The sequence below is a fragment of the Lepus europaeus genome, chromosome 17, assembly GCF_033115175.1.
Source record: "Lepus europaeus isolate LE1 chromosome 17, mLepTim1.pri, whole genome shotgun sequence".
Classification (NCBI taxonomy): Eukaryota; Metazoa; Chordata; class Mammalia; order Lagomorpha; family Leporidae; genus Lepus; species Lepus europaeus.
In genome coordinates this window covers 79,728,037-79,745,495 of record NC_084843.1, presented here as the reverse complement: position 1 = coordinate 79,745,495, position 17,459 = coordinate 79,728,037, and the positions used below count along the sequence as shown (strand labels likewise).

At 41.2% G+C, this 17,459-nt stretch overlaps 1 protein-coding gene across 1 annotated transcript; it reads left to right on the top strand.

Annotated features, from left to right (window-relative positions):
• Positions 1–2,118: 2,118 nt before the first annotated feature.
• On the top strand, positions 2,119–7,983 carry LOC133775838 (olfactory receptor 2AP1-like). Its single transcript, XM_062214323.1, is given in 3 exon segments — positions 2,119–2,131; positions 6,996–7,514; positions 7,517–7,983. Coding segments are annotated over 3 exon segments (999 nt in total).
• The last annotated feature ends 9,476 nt before the right edge of the window (positions 7,984–17,459 follow it).

Here is a 17,459-nt window from a genome sequence, read left to right as displayed (position 1 = left end):
TCTTTTAAGTCCTACACGTGCCAATTGCTCCCTCCTTTCTCCTGCAACCGGCGTCCCGGGCGCTTTTTAACAAGGCCTTTATATCCTTGTCACATTTAGATGTGACTGTATATTCCCCATGGGCAATAGGAGAGGCTCCCTGGGCAAAGCCCTAGTCTGCCACGCCCTACTCATGCTTATGTGCCTCCCTTGTAATCACTACGGCCTGCTACCGCCGCAGCCTTCCCTCTTACAGAGGCTTACCTGTGGATGAGATGAATCCGAATCACGGCACCAGCTGTCGGAGGCCACCCGACAAACCACACGGAGACACGCAGCACTCAGTCAATTCATCACCACGTTTATTGCCTCATCGCGTTCCAGGCCAAAGTAGGGGGCCCGGCGATGAGGGACTGGAGGCAGTCTCCCTAAGGAAACCCTTCAGTCTCCAGCCCCGAGCACACAGAAAGACAAGGATATTTACCCCAGACCCCATACAGATAACATTCATTGTGTGCAATCATGCATAGCACAGGAATAGAGCAAGTTTACAAAGTAGCAATGATCAGGGTACAAGCTCTGCAGATAGAGCAAAGAACATCATAAACCTTCATCAGAAGTCACATCCTGCCTGCAGGAATATGGGACGAAAAGTCTTGGAAACAGGATTAGATAAGGGACAGCCTCAGCCTGCTGCAACTCATGTCGGGCCAGGGCCACTGGCCCCGACATGGGATAAACATATAATGTTTACATTTTACTTTTTCCTAAGAGAAGAAAGTATATGGTTTAAAAATTACATTGTCAGTGATTAACACCATTTCTTTCTTTTTTAAAAAAAATTATTTATTTATTTGAAAGTCACAGTTACACAGTGAGAGAAGAAGAAGCAGAGAGAAATAGGGGGAGAGAAAGAGAGAGAGAGGGAGGGAGGGAGGGAGAGAAGGAGGGAGGGAGAGAGAGGGAGAGGGAGAGAGATAAATAGAGAGAAGTCTTCCATCTACTGGTTCACTCCCCAGTTGGCTGGAGCTATGCTGATCCTAAGTCAGGAGCCAGGAGCTTCTTCCAGGTTTCCCACATGCGTGCAGGGCCCCAAGGACTTGGGCCATCTTCTACTGATTTCCCAGGCCATAGCAGAGAGCTAGATCAGAAGTGTAGCAACCAGGTCTCGAACCGGCACCCATATGGGATGCCAGCACTGCAGGCGGTGGCTTAACCCGCTATTCCACAGTGCTGGCCTCTATATCATTTCTTTAAAATTTGATACCCCATAGTCATACTATAATTTGTTTATCCACAGATTTGTTGGTGGACATTTGAACTATTTCCATGTTTTGTCTATTGTGAATAGTATTACTATGTATATCTTTGGACATGTATTTATTATAGTTCCTTTTTTTTTGATAGGCAGAGTGGACAGTGAGAGAGAGAGACAGAGAGAAAGGTCTTCCTTTAATGTTGGTTCACCCCCCAGTGGCTGCTGTGGCCAGCGCACCGCGCTGATCCAAAGCCATGAGCCAGGTGCTTCTCCTGGTCTCCCATGCAGGTGCAGGGCCCAAGGACTTGGGCCATCCTCCACTGCCCTCTCAGGCCACAGCAGAGAGCTGGACTGGAAGAGGAGCAACCGGGATAGAATCTGGCGCCCCAATGGGGATTAGAACCGGGTGTGCCGGTACCGCAAGTGGAGGATTAGCCTATTGAGCCATGGTGCTGGCTTACAGTTCCATTTTTCACTTCTTCTGGGCATAATCTGGGAGAGGAATCGTTGGAGAGTGGAAATACGAGGAGCAACCTACTTTAATAGGAATGGGCATCTTTTGGGGGTGATAAAATGTTTGGAATTAGAGTGTACTACCTGTCACTGAATTATTCAATTTAAAAGGATTAATTTTATATGAGAACTCAGTAAATAAAATCACACTTCCTAAAAGTTTTATATTTTCTTGATTTTTTATATAAATATAAAATAATATTCCTTGATCTACAAGGCAGAGTAGAAGAAATTTGTCCTCATCTTTTCCAATCAATTTCTGCAAATAGAGACAGGGATGCAAAAACCAAAATATCCCTGGGAAGGCTTGAGAGTCCTGCAGCCACACACAGGGCAAAATCATAGAAAATAGCCATTCACAATGGACCATGGATAATATTGGTACATCACAGATGCAGGAGATTGGCTAGACACAGAGACAAAAGCTGAGGCTGTACGAAGCCATCACCTGGCAGGATTCACTTGGACACAGTGACCTGTGCTGTAGAAGACACCAGCATTTTTCCCCACAGAGGGAACCAAGAGCCATTCCTGGCGGGGACTCCCAGAGAGGGGAATGTAGAGGCACACAGCTACCCCTGAAGAAGCAGCCATTGTTGAATAACTCTGGGACTGGAGCTGCCTTTGTTATCTCTTTATTTTTTATGGTATTTAGAATTCTGTATTCTAGGCCAGCGCCATAGCTCAATAGGCTAATCCTCAGCCTGTGGCACTGGCACAGTTGGGGCACCAGATTCTGTCCCAGTTGCCCCCTCTTCCAGACCAGCTCTCTGCTGTGGCCTGGGAGTGCAGTGGAGGATGGCCCAGGTGCTTGGGCCCTGCACCCGCATGGGAGACCAGGAGAAGCACCTGGCTCCTGGCTTCGAATCAGCGCAGTGCACTTGCCATTGGAGGGTGAACCAATGGCAAAAGGAAGACCTTTCTGTCTCTCTCTCTCTCTCTCTCTCTCTCTCTCTCTCTCTCTCTCACTGTGTAACTCTGCCTGTCAAAAAATAAATAAATAAAAGAATTATGTATTCTGACACTTCTTTTCTTTAGCACTTAACGATATTGTGTTATTTCTTTCTGTGTTCTCTTATGAGAAATTCACTGTCATTTGAGTTATTTTTCCTCCTAGGTACTATATTATTTCTCTATTTCTGCTTTCCCATGTTTATCTTTGTCTCCCATTACCAGAAGTTTGCCTACACTATTCCTGTGTGAGAATTTACTGAGTTTACCCTATTTGGAGTTCATCTTTCTCCTTGAGTCTATAGGGTGTGCTTTTTTCCACATGTGGCAACCACTGTCCCCTCTTTCTGTTGTACACAGGACCAAAGAGAAACGAGTGATCTGTTCCCCTGTCTGTAGATCCACAAGGTCTGCTCACTCTTTATCACTCTACTTTCTTTCTTCTGATGAGCTGGTGATTAATTTTGTCCTATATTATAGTTCACTAATGTTTTCCTCTGTACCATCCTTCTGCTGTTGAGCTCATCACTGAGTTCTTAAATTTTCAGTTACAGTACTTTTCAGCTCCAGAATTTTTGTTCAATAGTTCTTGGTGTCTCCAGTTTCTTGAGTTAAACTTTCTGTATTTTCACTATATTTTCTACTTTTCAAAATTTACTTTAAGCTCTTTAGTAATGCTGGTTGAAGCATTTTCGTGATGCCTCCTTTAAACTGTTGGCTGTGTCATTCAAATCTCTTCACCATGATGTTGACATCTGTTGAATGCCTTTTTAAAATCAAATTGAGATTTTTTGGTACTCGATATAATATGTGATTTTCAATGAAACCTGGACATTTAATTTGGTCAATAATGTTTATTGAATTATTTTAATGCTTTAATTTCAATTTTAATAGATTCAGTATGACTTCAGATACAAGTCCTAGAATACAAAGATATTCCCTTTCTCCCTTCCTCCCTCCCTCCTTCCACCCTCTCTACCTCTCTTTCTTTTTTCCTATATTTCAAGCTATACTGCAGTAAATTTTTGATACTTCATTGAATAAGAAGTTTAATAATAAAAAGTGAATGGACCCTAGTTTAGTGGGAACAATGGCTATAAACAGTCATTGAATGTAAAATGGGTTTTATATGACTTGGCACTGCTGTTGTCGAGTTAGCGTAGCTCCATCTCATTGTTGCCAGGAGAGCTTCTGTGTTCCCTGTGTGATCTACCCACCACCAGCTTAGTAACATAATGTACTTTAGGTACTCTACATAAAAGATTTTCATGAGGTATAACTCAGACAGAATGAGTCCACATTTCTATATTTGCCAACATATGGAGAGTCAACTGTGATGTTTGTGAAACCCTTCTCTGTTTCCAACAGTGCCCAATTAATAGCCACCAGGGATTCCAGAGAGAAATTGGTCTCTAGATGGCTTTATTCCTTTAGCCAATGGGCCTGGTTGCTCTTGATTAGTGTCAAGAGACAGTCCAATGCAAAGCAAGGGATGGGGAAACTTCATATAACTTTGATTTCTGCTCTCAACATCAGTGTGCACAGGTGAAGGGTGGCTAGCCTGGAGTTCAGGAATGCATTTTAGAGACACAGATCTATGTTGAAGGCATGGGTTTGAATGAAGACTCATATTTCTCAATTCCTGGCTGTCCTGATTTTTTTCCCATGAAGTAGGATCTTTGCTGGGGCTGGTAGGTTCAGGACAGGAGCACATTTAGGAACTCTGAGACCTGGGGCCTGCAAGGAGGCTATTAGATCCCTTAGGGAGAGCCAGTGGACTCACAGGCTCTTTATAGAAGACAGAAAAAGGATCTGCTCCATCCCCTTCTCACAATGGCACAACTGCCACTGAATTATCACTACAATGTCTCCTAGTATGGAGAGCTCTGGATTCATTGAAGATGGATGAATAGCAGACAGGATGCACAGGTGGAAATTTATCTGTCACAGATTAGTCTCACCTGAGGTTCCAATGATTCTTGCCTTACATTTCCAACTACCTAGCACAGCATTTGCTTTTGTAAAAGAATGAAGAACTGAAGATAGATCGCTGGTGACCTGTGGCTACATGTGGGTGAGTATGTGGGCTTACTGTGACTGGGTCAACTCATTGTTTATTTTTTGTAAACTAAAGCAGAGTATGTTCCTCTTTGGGCAAATCTCATGCAGAAAAGGCTTGGGGCTGTTGACTTTGACTATATAGGAGAGCTAGTTCAGAGATCTGAGAGTTGACCAATGTGACAAGACTCTCCCAAGAGAAGTCTGTGGATTTAAAGGTAAAAGAGAATATTGATTCTAGATAGGTAGACAGCAGGAGGGACAAGGAATCACAAATTAAATGTTGGATTCAAGACTCTATAGAAAATGATCAATTCTATTAAATTATATCTTTTAATTAAAAGTAAGTATTAGAAAAGCAGGGGGAGAGAGAAAGATATATATATATATATATATATATATATATATATATATATATATGCACACATATGCACTCAGATAAAGAGAAGCAGAGAGAAAGAAAGAGACAGAGAGATAGACATCTATCCTTCATCTGCTTGTTCACTCCCAAAATGGCTTCTAGCCAAGTTCAATTAGGATGAAAGTGGGAGCCAGGAACTCCATCCAGGTTACCACATGGGTGGTTGGGTTCCTCAGCAATTATTTCATTATTTGCTGCTTCCCTAGGCGTTAACAGAAAGGTGGATTATTAGAGGAGTAGCTGGGACTTAAATAGCACTCTGACGTGTGGTGCCAGTAACATGATTGGAGATTTGTCTCTTGTGCAACAGTGCTGGCTCCAACATCATTCTTTATTAAAACTGCTAGTTATAAGCACGCCTCTAATTCATCTAGGTTTTTAGACTACATGTATTATATTCACCAATAAAATAATACTTTTATTTAACAATGGTCAAAGCCATATAAAGGGTAAGATTTTAAAATATTACAGGTTGAACATGTGGTTAATGCTTAAGATGCTGGTGGAATACAGGTTTCCATACTGGAGTTCATACTTCAAGTCCTGGCTTAACTCTGAACTCCTGCTCCCTGCTAATGTACACTTTAGGAGGCAGTAGGTGAGCTCTCAAGTAGTTGTGTTCCTGTCATTCACATGGGAGACCCAACTGAGCTCATTTCTCTGGACCTGGAACTGGCCCAGCTACAGCTGTTCTAGACATGTTGGAGGTGGGTGAAGCAGTGGATAACATCTCTCCCACTGTTATGGCACATACACACAGTGGAATTTTATTCCATTATAAAAAGAATGAAATTCTACCATTTGCAACAAAATGGATGCAACTGGAGGACATCATGTTGAGTTAAATAACCTGAACACAGAAAAACAAGTGCTGAATTTTCTCCTTCATTTGTGGTAGATAAAATTAAAAAGCAAAGAGCTTTGGGTGATTACTGACATCAAAATAAGAGTGTCAGTTGTTAAATCAAAAACAGGAGCCACTGTGCACTTACACCCCATTAGGATCTCTGTCCCTAATTTGTTGTACTATGTGAGTTAATGGCATAACTAGTGTTCAAATGGTGCCTTATACTTTATGTTTCTGTGTGGGGTGCAAACTGTTGAGATCTTTACATAGTATATACTAAATTGATCTGTATAAAAAGATAATTGAAAATGAATCATGATGTGAATGGGATGGGAGAGGGAGTGGGAGATGGGATGGTTGCAGGTGGAGGGAGATTATGGAGGGAAAAAGCTGCTATAATCCAAAAGTTGTACTTTGGAAATTTATATTTATTAAATAAAACCACAAAAAATGGAAAAAAAATACTTTGATGCAACAGTATTGATGTAAATGCAATTGTGTCAAACTTTGTTTCATACTTTTATCAGACCAGTGGTTAAGAATGTTATATTACCAATTCTTTGATGATCTGTGACTAATCTAACATTTCTTGTTTATGGGTGAAACGTACATATTTCCATTTGATTACTGTTTATAGCCTTAGTCTCTTTTCCTGCTGATATAGGATCTCTTTACTTTTTACTTGTTGAACTCTTAATTTGTTGGAGCAAAGTCCTTCACAATGTAAATTTAAAAAAATGTTATTTCAAAAATGAGAGAAAGAAAGAAGAGAGGATAGGAGGGAGGAAGGAATAAAGGGAATATGATTATATTTTTAGAATTGTATCTATGAAATATCTAGAATATTTTAACAATTACACATCGAATATAAATAAGTAATTCACTAACAAAAAAAGTAGTTTCAATTGAACAAGTCCGATTTCCAAAGCCGTAATATGCTTATTGTAATACTGTTCTCCGTTATGCAGTTGTGACATGGCAAGATATCTCAGTGAGAGCTGAGGAAGGAATAGAAACGGTGATGATGTGGGATGCAGGGAACAGGACTGTGGTCCAGGAGTTCATCCTGGAGGGCTGCCCTGCTGTCCAGCACCTGGGGAACATCTTGTTCCTGGTGCACCTGCTGGCATACCTGGCCTCCATCATGGGAAACACGCTCATCATCAGCATCACCTGGGCTGACCATCACCTCCACACACCCATGTACTTCTTCCTCAGCACTTTCTCCTTTGTGGAATGCTGCTTCATAACCACGGTGATTCCTAAACTGCTGGCCATCTTCCTGTCAGGGAAGCAAGTGATTTCCTTTGCTGCCTGCTTCACACAAGCATTTTTCTTTTTTTTCCTGGGGTCAACAACTTTCTTCGTTATGGGAGTGCTGTCTCTGGATCGGTACCTGGCCATTTGCAGACCTCTGCGTTACTCCAGCATCATGAGCCCCAGGGTATGTTCCCTCCTAGTCACTTTCTGCTTCACTTTGGGATTCCTCTCGTAGTGGCTCCAGTTGTCCATCTTTCCCAGTTGTCCTTCTGTGGCCCCAATGTCATCCCCCACTTCTTCTGTGATTTTGGGCCTTTGGCTAAGCTCTCCTGTTCTGACAGCAGATCTACTGAAACGCTGTTCTTCAGTGTTGCTTTTGTGGTTGTTTCTATACCCCTCCTTGTAACCATCATATCATACAGTAACATCGTAGTCACCATTGTAAAGCTCCCATCAGCCAAGGAGCGGCAGAAAGCTTTCTCCACCTGCTCGTCTCACCTCATCATCCTTTCTCTCATGTATGGCAGCTGTCTTTTCATCTATGTGAAGCCAAAGCAGACAAGCAGGGTGGACTTCAACAGAAAGGCTGCTCTGGTGAACACGGTGGTGACCCCGGTACTGAACCCTGTCATCTACACCCTGCGCAACAAGCAAGTGCACTGGGCTCTCAGAGATGCCCTGAGCAGGGGGAAGTAGAACCACAGCTCCTCAGTGGAAGGTGCAGCTTTTCCTCAGTTGGATCCAGAATTTCCTCAATGTACCAAATCTTCTACACACTTGTAAATATTGTGTTAACTAACATCTTTCATGTTTGGTTGTTTATCTTAAATTAGGGGCTGACCTGTTAATTCTTTCTGCAACTCTGCACCTCTCTTTGAGATAGAAGTATTGTCCATCATCTTGTTTTCATAAAACATTAAGATAACTGATTTAATAAAGACCCTTAAATACACGTATCTATTTGATGCAGGTGGAATCACAAAGCTGACAAGCTGTGATTTTGTGTATCTACTTCTGGTAGTTGTAAGGAGGTAGAGAATAAAATTCCTGGGTATTAAGAATATCAATTCATCCAAGGATAGGTGACCAGGGTCATATTACTGAATGGTGAGTACCACCACACACAGTCATGCAGACAAAAACACACACACATGCAGACACACAAACACATTGATGTCTGACTGTCCTTCAATCTGTAAACTCATTGAAGTGTCTCAATATAATTGTTTTTAATATTCTGTATATAAAAGGAATATTATTTAGTTATGTTTTTATATATAATCTTTATAATTCTAGTTCTCCTTATGAAGAAACTGCATAAAAGCCTCTGGCTGAATTAAGGTTATTGCTAGCTTCACAGTTTGCCAGGTTGGTTTTACAAGCAAAGGTCTGAAGTTGCGCTGCCTCAAGTAAAGATGTATTGCGAACTGTGGGTTAAAGACTGGATAATTAAGATTTTCCTTACCATACAAATTTGTTACGATTGGATAAAATCTAATCAGAGGTGGAAGAAGTCTGCTTGTGGTTGTGATGCTGTCCAAATGCACATATGAAAAAGTGTCTTCAGTTGTGTAGTACCAGGTTAGGTGGTGATCACCTTTAGGTGTCCATTTTAGTACCACTGTGAGTGACAGTATTGATGCTTTGTGTGACTTGATTTTTTTAAAAAAGCAGGACTTGAGCATGGCACAGGGAGGATGGTGGGATGATTTATTGGTAGAATTAGTGTTACAATTGTATCTTAGTTACTCAAAGCTTTGATCAGAAATGATAGATTAGAGGCAAAACCCAGCATCTACAGTTGGTATGCTATAGTTGTTGAATGACATTGGTCATGTGTATCCTTGGTCATATTATTCAGTGATTATGAGGATAATAAATGGCTTGATGAAAAGATTTTAGGGTGATAGTCACAATATGATGAGAAAATTTGACTCAACTTTCAATTCAGTTTTGTTTACCACTTTTGTATAAGTTTTTCCATGTAACTCTTGTTAAGGCCACTTTCCTTTTACCCACATGTGGTGAATTTATTGTTTTAATAATAATGTTGACCCATACTGACAAATGAGTTTAATTGTCATTGATTTTTTGATCTCTAAAAGTTGAAAATATTATTGGTCATCTTTGGTGATCTATTTTAAAATAAATTGAATAAATATACAAGGTCTTCATCTGACTTTTTTCACCATAAATGAAGTGCATAGTTTAAAAAATACATTGTTGGTAATTAACACCATTTACTTACCAAAATTAGGTACACTGTAGGTGTACTTTAATTTGTCCATTGATTTGTTGGTGGGCATATGAACTATTTCCATGTTTTGTATTGTGAATAGAATTGCTGTGTATATGTATGGATATGTAATGAGTTCCTGTTTTCAATTCTTTTTGGCATAATTTAGGAGAGGAATCATGGGGCAGTGGAAATGGGAAGGGGCAAACTGCACTAGCAGGGATACACTCCTTTTGGGGGTGATAAGATGTTTGGAATTAGACTCAAGTGGTGATTGTAAACACTCTTGAATGTACTACCTGTCACTGCACTACACAATATAAAGGATTAATTTTGAATAATTAATTAATTATACATATCAATAAAACTACATATCCTGGATGTTTTATATCTTCTTGATTTTTTTTCTACTTGACCAGCAAGCCAGAGTAGAAGACATTCGTCTTCATTTTCTCATCCAATTCTCCTTTGTATACAGGGATCCAAAACCAAAATAGCTCTGAGCATGTTTCAGGGCCCACTGAAGAATCTAAAGACACTCACAGGCCCAAATCACAGGGAAAGTGCATTATAATGGATCACTGAGGACTGCTATCAGACGTGCAGGAAATTGGCTGGGCAGAGAGAGAGAGAAGCTGAGACTGCCAGTATCCATCACCTGGAAGAAACTGCTTGATCCTAGTGGCCTGCGCTGTAGAAAACACTGGCATCTTTAGTCACAGAGGGAACCAAGAGGTATTCCTGTTGGGAATGCCCATGGAGAGAAAGACTGATGCACACACTGACCCCAAAGAAGCAGCCATTGTTGTATAACTCTGGGACTGGAGCAGTCTCGTACTCCACCTTGTGGGTGTTCCAGATCCTGGGTCTTGGCTGGCTTCTCCATGCATGCTCCCACTCCAGACACAACTGCACTGGTCATGTCTCTGGAAAATGGAGCTATTGTCACACCCTCAACCCCAGAGACAAAGTTTCTCTGTACACTCCCACACTTAGACTGAAACTGACAGCTCATGCATGCATCCCCTGGTCATGATCGACGGCTGTGCTACATGCACCCATACCTCAGACTCTGGAGTCCCCCCGTACACAGTAGGTAGCTTGTACCCTGGGCTCTGGACCAAGCTTGCTCAGCTGCAATGGAGAACTTGGCTCCACCTGTGACAGAGGCAGTGCAGCACTGTACATGCTTACATCCTGCTGCCTGGCTGTTCCCCAGGCACCTGACACTTGTATACCTTCACTACCTGGAAGTGTGTGTAGCTCTGCCCTGGGCATTGGTCCGGTTACCTTCCCAAACCCAGAATTGCAGTTCTCATGCTACATGCCTCAGATCAGTGTCTCCTCTCTGAGTGCCACTCATCAGCCCACAGGGCCACTGCCACCATGAGAAGGCCTGAGAACCACACAATGACAAGAAGGAAGCCCTTAGACAATGTCCCCCGTGGAGTAGAAGAGGTTATGAAACCCTTGGAGGCATTGCAATAGATACCACAACAACTCATATTGCCATGGTGGATGTCCAAAGTGTTGGTTTCTAAGGACCCAGGCATGTGTTGTGAATACCAATATCAGCAGGCAGAGCTGTTTAGGCTACATGGCTGCAGCCTCAGTGGTGCAGAACTGCTGAGATCCCTCTTGAGTGCTCTTCCACTCCACCTTTCTCTAGAGGAAGACTTCTCCTCACCAAAACCAGTCTAATGGCACAGCTTTCTGCCTCAGCAAATGCAGGACATCAGTGTGAGGCCACAAAGCAGGGAGAAACTTGACCAGTCTTGAACGTAATATTCCAGTAAGTGACCCCAAAGAACTGGACATTTACAAACTAGCTGATAATGAATTCAGAAGCATTACTTTAGGAAAGCTTGGATAATGTTAGGAAAAAGCAGAGAAGGAATTTAATATATCAGGAAAACAAGAAATCACCCAGAAATAAGTTTAACAAGAGAGTGAAAACATAGAACCAACATAAATTCTGTCATGGAGAAGTACAATGAATATAATCAGAAAAGTGCACCTTAATCCCTAAGCCGGAAAAAGATGCAGCATTGAGAGAAACTTACAGACCAATATCCCTGATGAACATAGATGCAAAAATCCTTAATAAAATTCTGGCCAATAGAATGCAACAACACATCAGAAAGATCATCCAACCAGACCAAATGGGATTTATCCCTGGTATGCAGGGATGGATCAATGTTCTCAAATCAATGTGATACACCACATTAACAAACTGCAGAAGAAAAAACATATGATTATCTCAACAGATGCAGAGAAAGCATTCGATAAAATACAACACCCTTTCATGATGAACACTCTAAGCAAATTGGGTATGCAAGGAATATTCCTCAATACAATCAAAGCAATTGACAAGGAACGGCAAGATGGCGGAATAGGAAGGGAGCACATTGATAGTTCAGCAAGACACACAGGTTAATAAAAGTGGAGATACTGTAGGGTCAAGGAAGAGTAGGGGAAGAAACAGCAGTGGAAACTCTTCCGGAACTAGTGATTCACAGTGGACCTGCGTGGAGAGCGTGGGAGCCCAAGTTCGGGACACCAGCGGTGGACTCAACGCACCAGCGCTGGAACGCGAGGTGAGCTGAACCTCAATAGCCCGAAACACCAGCGTCAAGTGGAAAGAGGAGACTAGAGGGAACGAGGCTTGACACTCCGTGGGGAAAAATTCACCAGGCTAACTAGAAGAGAGAGAGGAAAAAAAAAAAGTGACCGATACGGACACAAGTTTCTCTCTCTCTGCTCACCCCTCAAAGGCGAGCAAGACAAAGAGCAGGCGCCATTTTGGACATACGTCATAAGCAGGGCGACCTCAGGTCTGCACCAGCCCTGAGCCTAGCAGAAAAACCTGACTCTGGGGGGAGGGGTGAAATAACAGGAGATTAGGATGTAACTTGGCAATCCAGTGGGAGACTGCAGGAGAATTGGAGCCCACACTGAGGGCAGCACAGATTCCCTGTGTGGTCCTTGGGAAAGAGCTTCCAATCTCTGGCTCCTGTGGGTATATCATTCGCCTGCTAACTACCTCCAATTACGTTCAGCTGTGCGGAATTACTTCCCTTTTGAATCAAAAAAAAAAAAAAGAGAGAGAGAGATTTACCACGCCTAACCTGGGAGTGTCATCTTTGACACACCCTCAACCCTGAGGAACCAAACACAGCTCTCAGTCCACACTTATCTCAAGCCTCTAAGGCTCCACCGAAAGCAGACAGTCCACTTAATATAGAGCCATAGTGTAACAAGAAAAAACACCACAGTGAAGAAACCAAATATCTCCAACATGCCAAACAACAAATGCAAAAACCGAGGTAACAAGAACAAGGAAGACACTATGATGCCCCCAAATGAAAAAGACACCCCAATTCAAGATTATGAAGATGATGAGATCGAAGAAATGCAAGAAGCGGATCTCAAAAAATTGATAAGAACATTAAGAAGTTCTCAAAAACAAATTCTTGAACTACAGAAATCCTTAATGGACAAGATAGAAAATCTCTCTCGTGAAAATGAACTATTAAGGAGGAATCAAAATGAAATGAAACAACTAGTAGAACGTGAAACTATGATAGTAACAAAAAACCACAATGAAATGAAGAACTCAATAGATCAAATGACAAACACATTAGAGAGCCTTAAAAACAGAATGGGTGAAGCAGAAGAGAGAATATCAGACTTAGAAGACAGAGAACAGGAAAGGAAACAGGCAAACCAAAGAAAAGAAGAGGAAATTAGAAATCTAAAAAATATTGTCGGGAATCTACAGGATACTATTAAAAAACCCAACATTCGGGTTCTAGGAGTTCCTGAAGGCATGGAGAGGAAGAAAGGATTAGAAGGCATTTTCAGTGAGATACTAGCAGAAAATTTCCCAGGTTTGGAGAAGGACAGAGGCATCTTATTCAGGAAGCTTATAGAACCCCTAGTAAACATGACCAAAAGAGATCCTCACCACGACATGTTGTAATCAAACTCACCACAGTGAAACATAAAGAAAAGATTATAAAAGGTGCAAGAGAGAAACGTCAGATTACTCTTAGAGGATCTCCAATTAGACTCTCAGCAGACTTCTCATCAGAAACCCTACAAGCTAGAAGGGAATGGCGAGATATAGCCCAGGTACTAAGAGAGAAAAACTGCCAGCCCAGAATATTATATCCTGCAAAGCTCTCATTTGTGAATGAAGGTGAAATTAAGACTTTTCATAGCAAACAGAAACTGAAAGAATTTGTTGCCACTCTTCCAGCCCTGCAAAAGATGCTTAAAGATGTGTTACACACAGAAACACAGAAACATGGTCATCAATATGATAGAAGGTAAAGGAAGGAAACCTCACAGCAAAAGATCACAGGAAGCTCCATTTCTCTTTGACATAGAATTAAACTCTGATGCTCTGTTAAAGCAATGTGTTAAAGTAATCTAAAAACAAAAAGCAATTCAAATCAATTGGCAATCTACAAAAAGAGTGAAAGATTTTAAAAGCTATTATTAAAATTGCTATCTTGGTCTATTATGCTATGTTATATGTGTGTACATATTGTATGTCCACATAGGAAATTTTATTAAGAGTTTTATTTTAAATGGCTTATAGATAAGATTGTCCATAAATTTAAGCTGCTAAATTTAATCAAAGATACATTTTAATTCATGTGACCTGACTCTGTGTATCATGTTTTAAACTTGTTGGTAGAAAGAAACTAAAAACATTTTATATGGTTGTGCTTAAGTTTACTGGTTAAACAAACTACACCATGTTAGATATTTAAGAGGTGTTTTCAAATACATGATTCTTAAAATTTATAGAAGGCATTGGACCTTCTGGTAAATGTTTTCTTAAGTTGTTATCTAATGGTTGAAACGGTTTGTTAAGTATTCATGTAATATTGCTATTGTCAGCAAGCGATCTAGGACTTGCTCCCTCATTTCTCTATTCTAAGCCCAACTTGTTCTTTCATTTCTCTATTCTCTTCAAGGTAGGAAACTAATTCTATTATGAAGGAATCTGTAGGACGTACAATTTAATCTTTAGACCTTATAAAAGAGATGGCTAACATTTTTCTGTAATAGCATAGCCCAAATAAGAGCTTAAATAATAATCTCACAGCTAGATTCACTTCGCCATCAGCGAAGTATACAGTAAGTATAAAAAACCTCCCTTTCAGACCAAAGGGAAAGAAAGTTTTAAAGTGAGAATATAATTTTCCTCATGGGCATTGTCTACCTTAGAAAAACTACTACAGAACATGCCTGTGACTATAGACTTGTAGTTCAGGCCACCGAAGATTAGAGATGGGACTTAGGCACTCCCTTGACTTGCATCCTCTGGTCTGCTTTAACACAAACCAGGAGGAAAAGAAAGCTAGGCATCAGAAGCAATGGGTGGCAGGCCTATTAATGGCTGATCTGTACAGTGATCTGCCCTCAAGGAGACCCAACAGGCCAGTCCACTGCAGTGGCTTTCAAAGTGGTAAGCCTGGGCTTCAGCAGAAGTCAGCTTGTGAAGAGCCCTGGCAGCTCTGCCAAGAGTTGGATCACTGGAAATGGACCTGCCCTGGAGTCGAAGGATGCCCAGGTCAGAGCCACAGATCTTATTGGCTCTAAGCTGAAAAGCCCTTCACTCAGCCCAACTTCCAAAGTGACCACTGCAGCTGAGAGGACAGCCAAGTAGGGTCAGCAACATTGAAGGCAGAACTGTAAATTTCTTGTTAGAGATGCCACCTGCCTTTACCTGGCCAGCTCTCCTCCCAGGCCAGCCAAGTAATGAAAGTCAACAGAGTGCCTTCCCCTAGGAGGTTCACACCTCCCTTAGGATATACCCCATGTGAAGAGATAGATAGGTCTGGGCCTCTTCACTCACAAGGCCTAAAGCCCAACAGATTATTATCAAGCCCCTTTTATCAGGTTCTATTTGCCTCTCAATCAGAAAACTTAATTGTAGCTTAGACAGCACCTTTCTTAGCTCCTCTAATAATGACTCTGTCCTTTGTTCTAGACCCTGTCTAGCACACTTGGGCCTCATTCCTTTGTAATCATAACCTCTACTCTACCACCAATGGCTCTACTCCCAACCTGTGTGTACTGATGGTCCTCTTCCCCACTTAATGCTGTATAATTGTTCAAACCTGGTAAATGCCACTCTTAGGATCATTGGTTACTATCCTCACTCTGTCTTTTATGACCTTGTCTAAATATGATCAGAGTCGGCAAACTTGGAAGGCTTCCATAGCCTTGGCAACTCATGACGACAGCCTAGGGTGGTTACTGGCACCATAAACTAGAGTGTCAATTTGTTGGGTCAACAACAGGAGCCACTGTGCACTTGCTCCTCATGTGGGTTCTCTGTCCTTAATGTGCTGTACATTTTGATTTAATGCTATAACTAGTACTCAAACAGTATGTTTCACTTTGTGTTTCTATGTGGGTGCAAACTGTTGAAATCTTTATACTAAATTGATCTTCTGTATATAAAGAGAATTGAAAATGAATCTTGATGTGAATGGAAGGGGAGAGGGAGTGGGAGAGGGGAGGGTTGTGGGTGGGAGGGAAGTTATGGGAGGGGGAAGCCATTGTAATCCATAAGCTGTACACTGGAAATTTATATTCATTAAATAAAAGTTAAAAATAAAGCAATTGACGAAAAACCCATGGCCAGAATCCTATTGAATGGGGAAAAGTTGGAAGCATTTCTACTGAGATCTGGTACCAGACAGGGATGCCTGCTCTCACCACTGCTATTCAATATAGTTCTAGAAGTTTTAGCCAGAGCTATTAGACAAGAAAAAGAAATTAAAGGGATACAAATTGGGAAGGAAGAATTCAAACTATCCCTCTTTGCAGATGATATGATTCTTTATTTAGGGGCTCCAAAGAACTCTACTAAGAGGCTATAGAAACTCATAGAAGAGTTTGGCAAAGTAGTAGGATATAAAATCAATGAACAAAAATCAACAGCCTTTGTATACACAGGCAATGCCGCGGCTGAGGAAGAACTTCTAAGTTCAATCCCATTCACAAAAGTCACAAAAACAATCAAATACCTTGGAATGAACTTAATCAAGGATGTCAAAGATCTCTACGATGAGAATTACAAAATCTTAAAGAAATAAATAGAAGAGGATACTAAAAAGTGAAAAAATCTTCCATGCTCATGGATTGGAAGAATCAACATCATCAAAATGTCCATTCTCCCAAAAGCAATTTATACATTCAATGCAATACCAATCAAGATACAGAAGACATTCTTCTCAGATCTGGAAAAAATGATGCTGAAATTCATATGGAGACACAGGAAACCTCGAATAGCTAAAGCAATCTTGTACAACAAAAACAAAGTCGAAGGCATCACAATACCAGATTTCAGGACATACTACAGGGCAGTTGTAATCAAAACAGCTTGGTACTGGTACAGAAACAGATGGATAGACCAATGGAACAGAACAGAAACACCAGAATCAATCCAAACATCTGCAGGCAACTTATATTTGATCAAGGATCCAAAACCAATCCCTGGAGTAAAGACAGTCTACTCAATAAATGGTGCTGGGAAAACTGGATTTCCACATGCAGAAGCATGAAGCAAGACCCCTACCTTTCACCTTACACAAAAATCCACTCAACGTGTATTAAAGACCTAAATCTACGACTCGACACCTTCACATTTTCAGAGAACATTGGAGAAACCCTGCAAGATATAGGCACCAGCAAAGACTTCTTGGAAAAGACTCCAGAGGCACAGGCAGTCAAAGCCAAAATTAAAAATTGGGATTGCATCAAATTGAGAAGTTTCTGTACGGCAAAAGAAACAGTCAGGAAAGTGAAGATTCAACCGATGGAATGGGAAAAAATATTTGCAAACTATGCAACAGATAAAGGGATAATAACCAGAATCTACAAAGAGATCAAGAAACTCCACAACAACAAA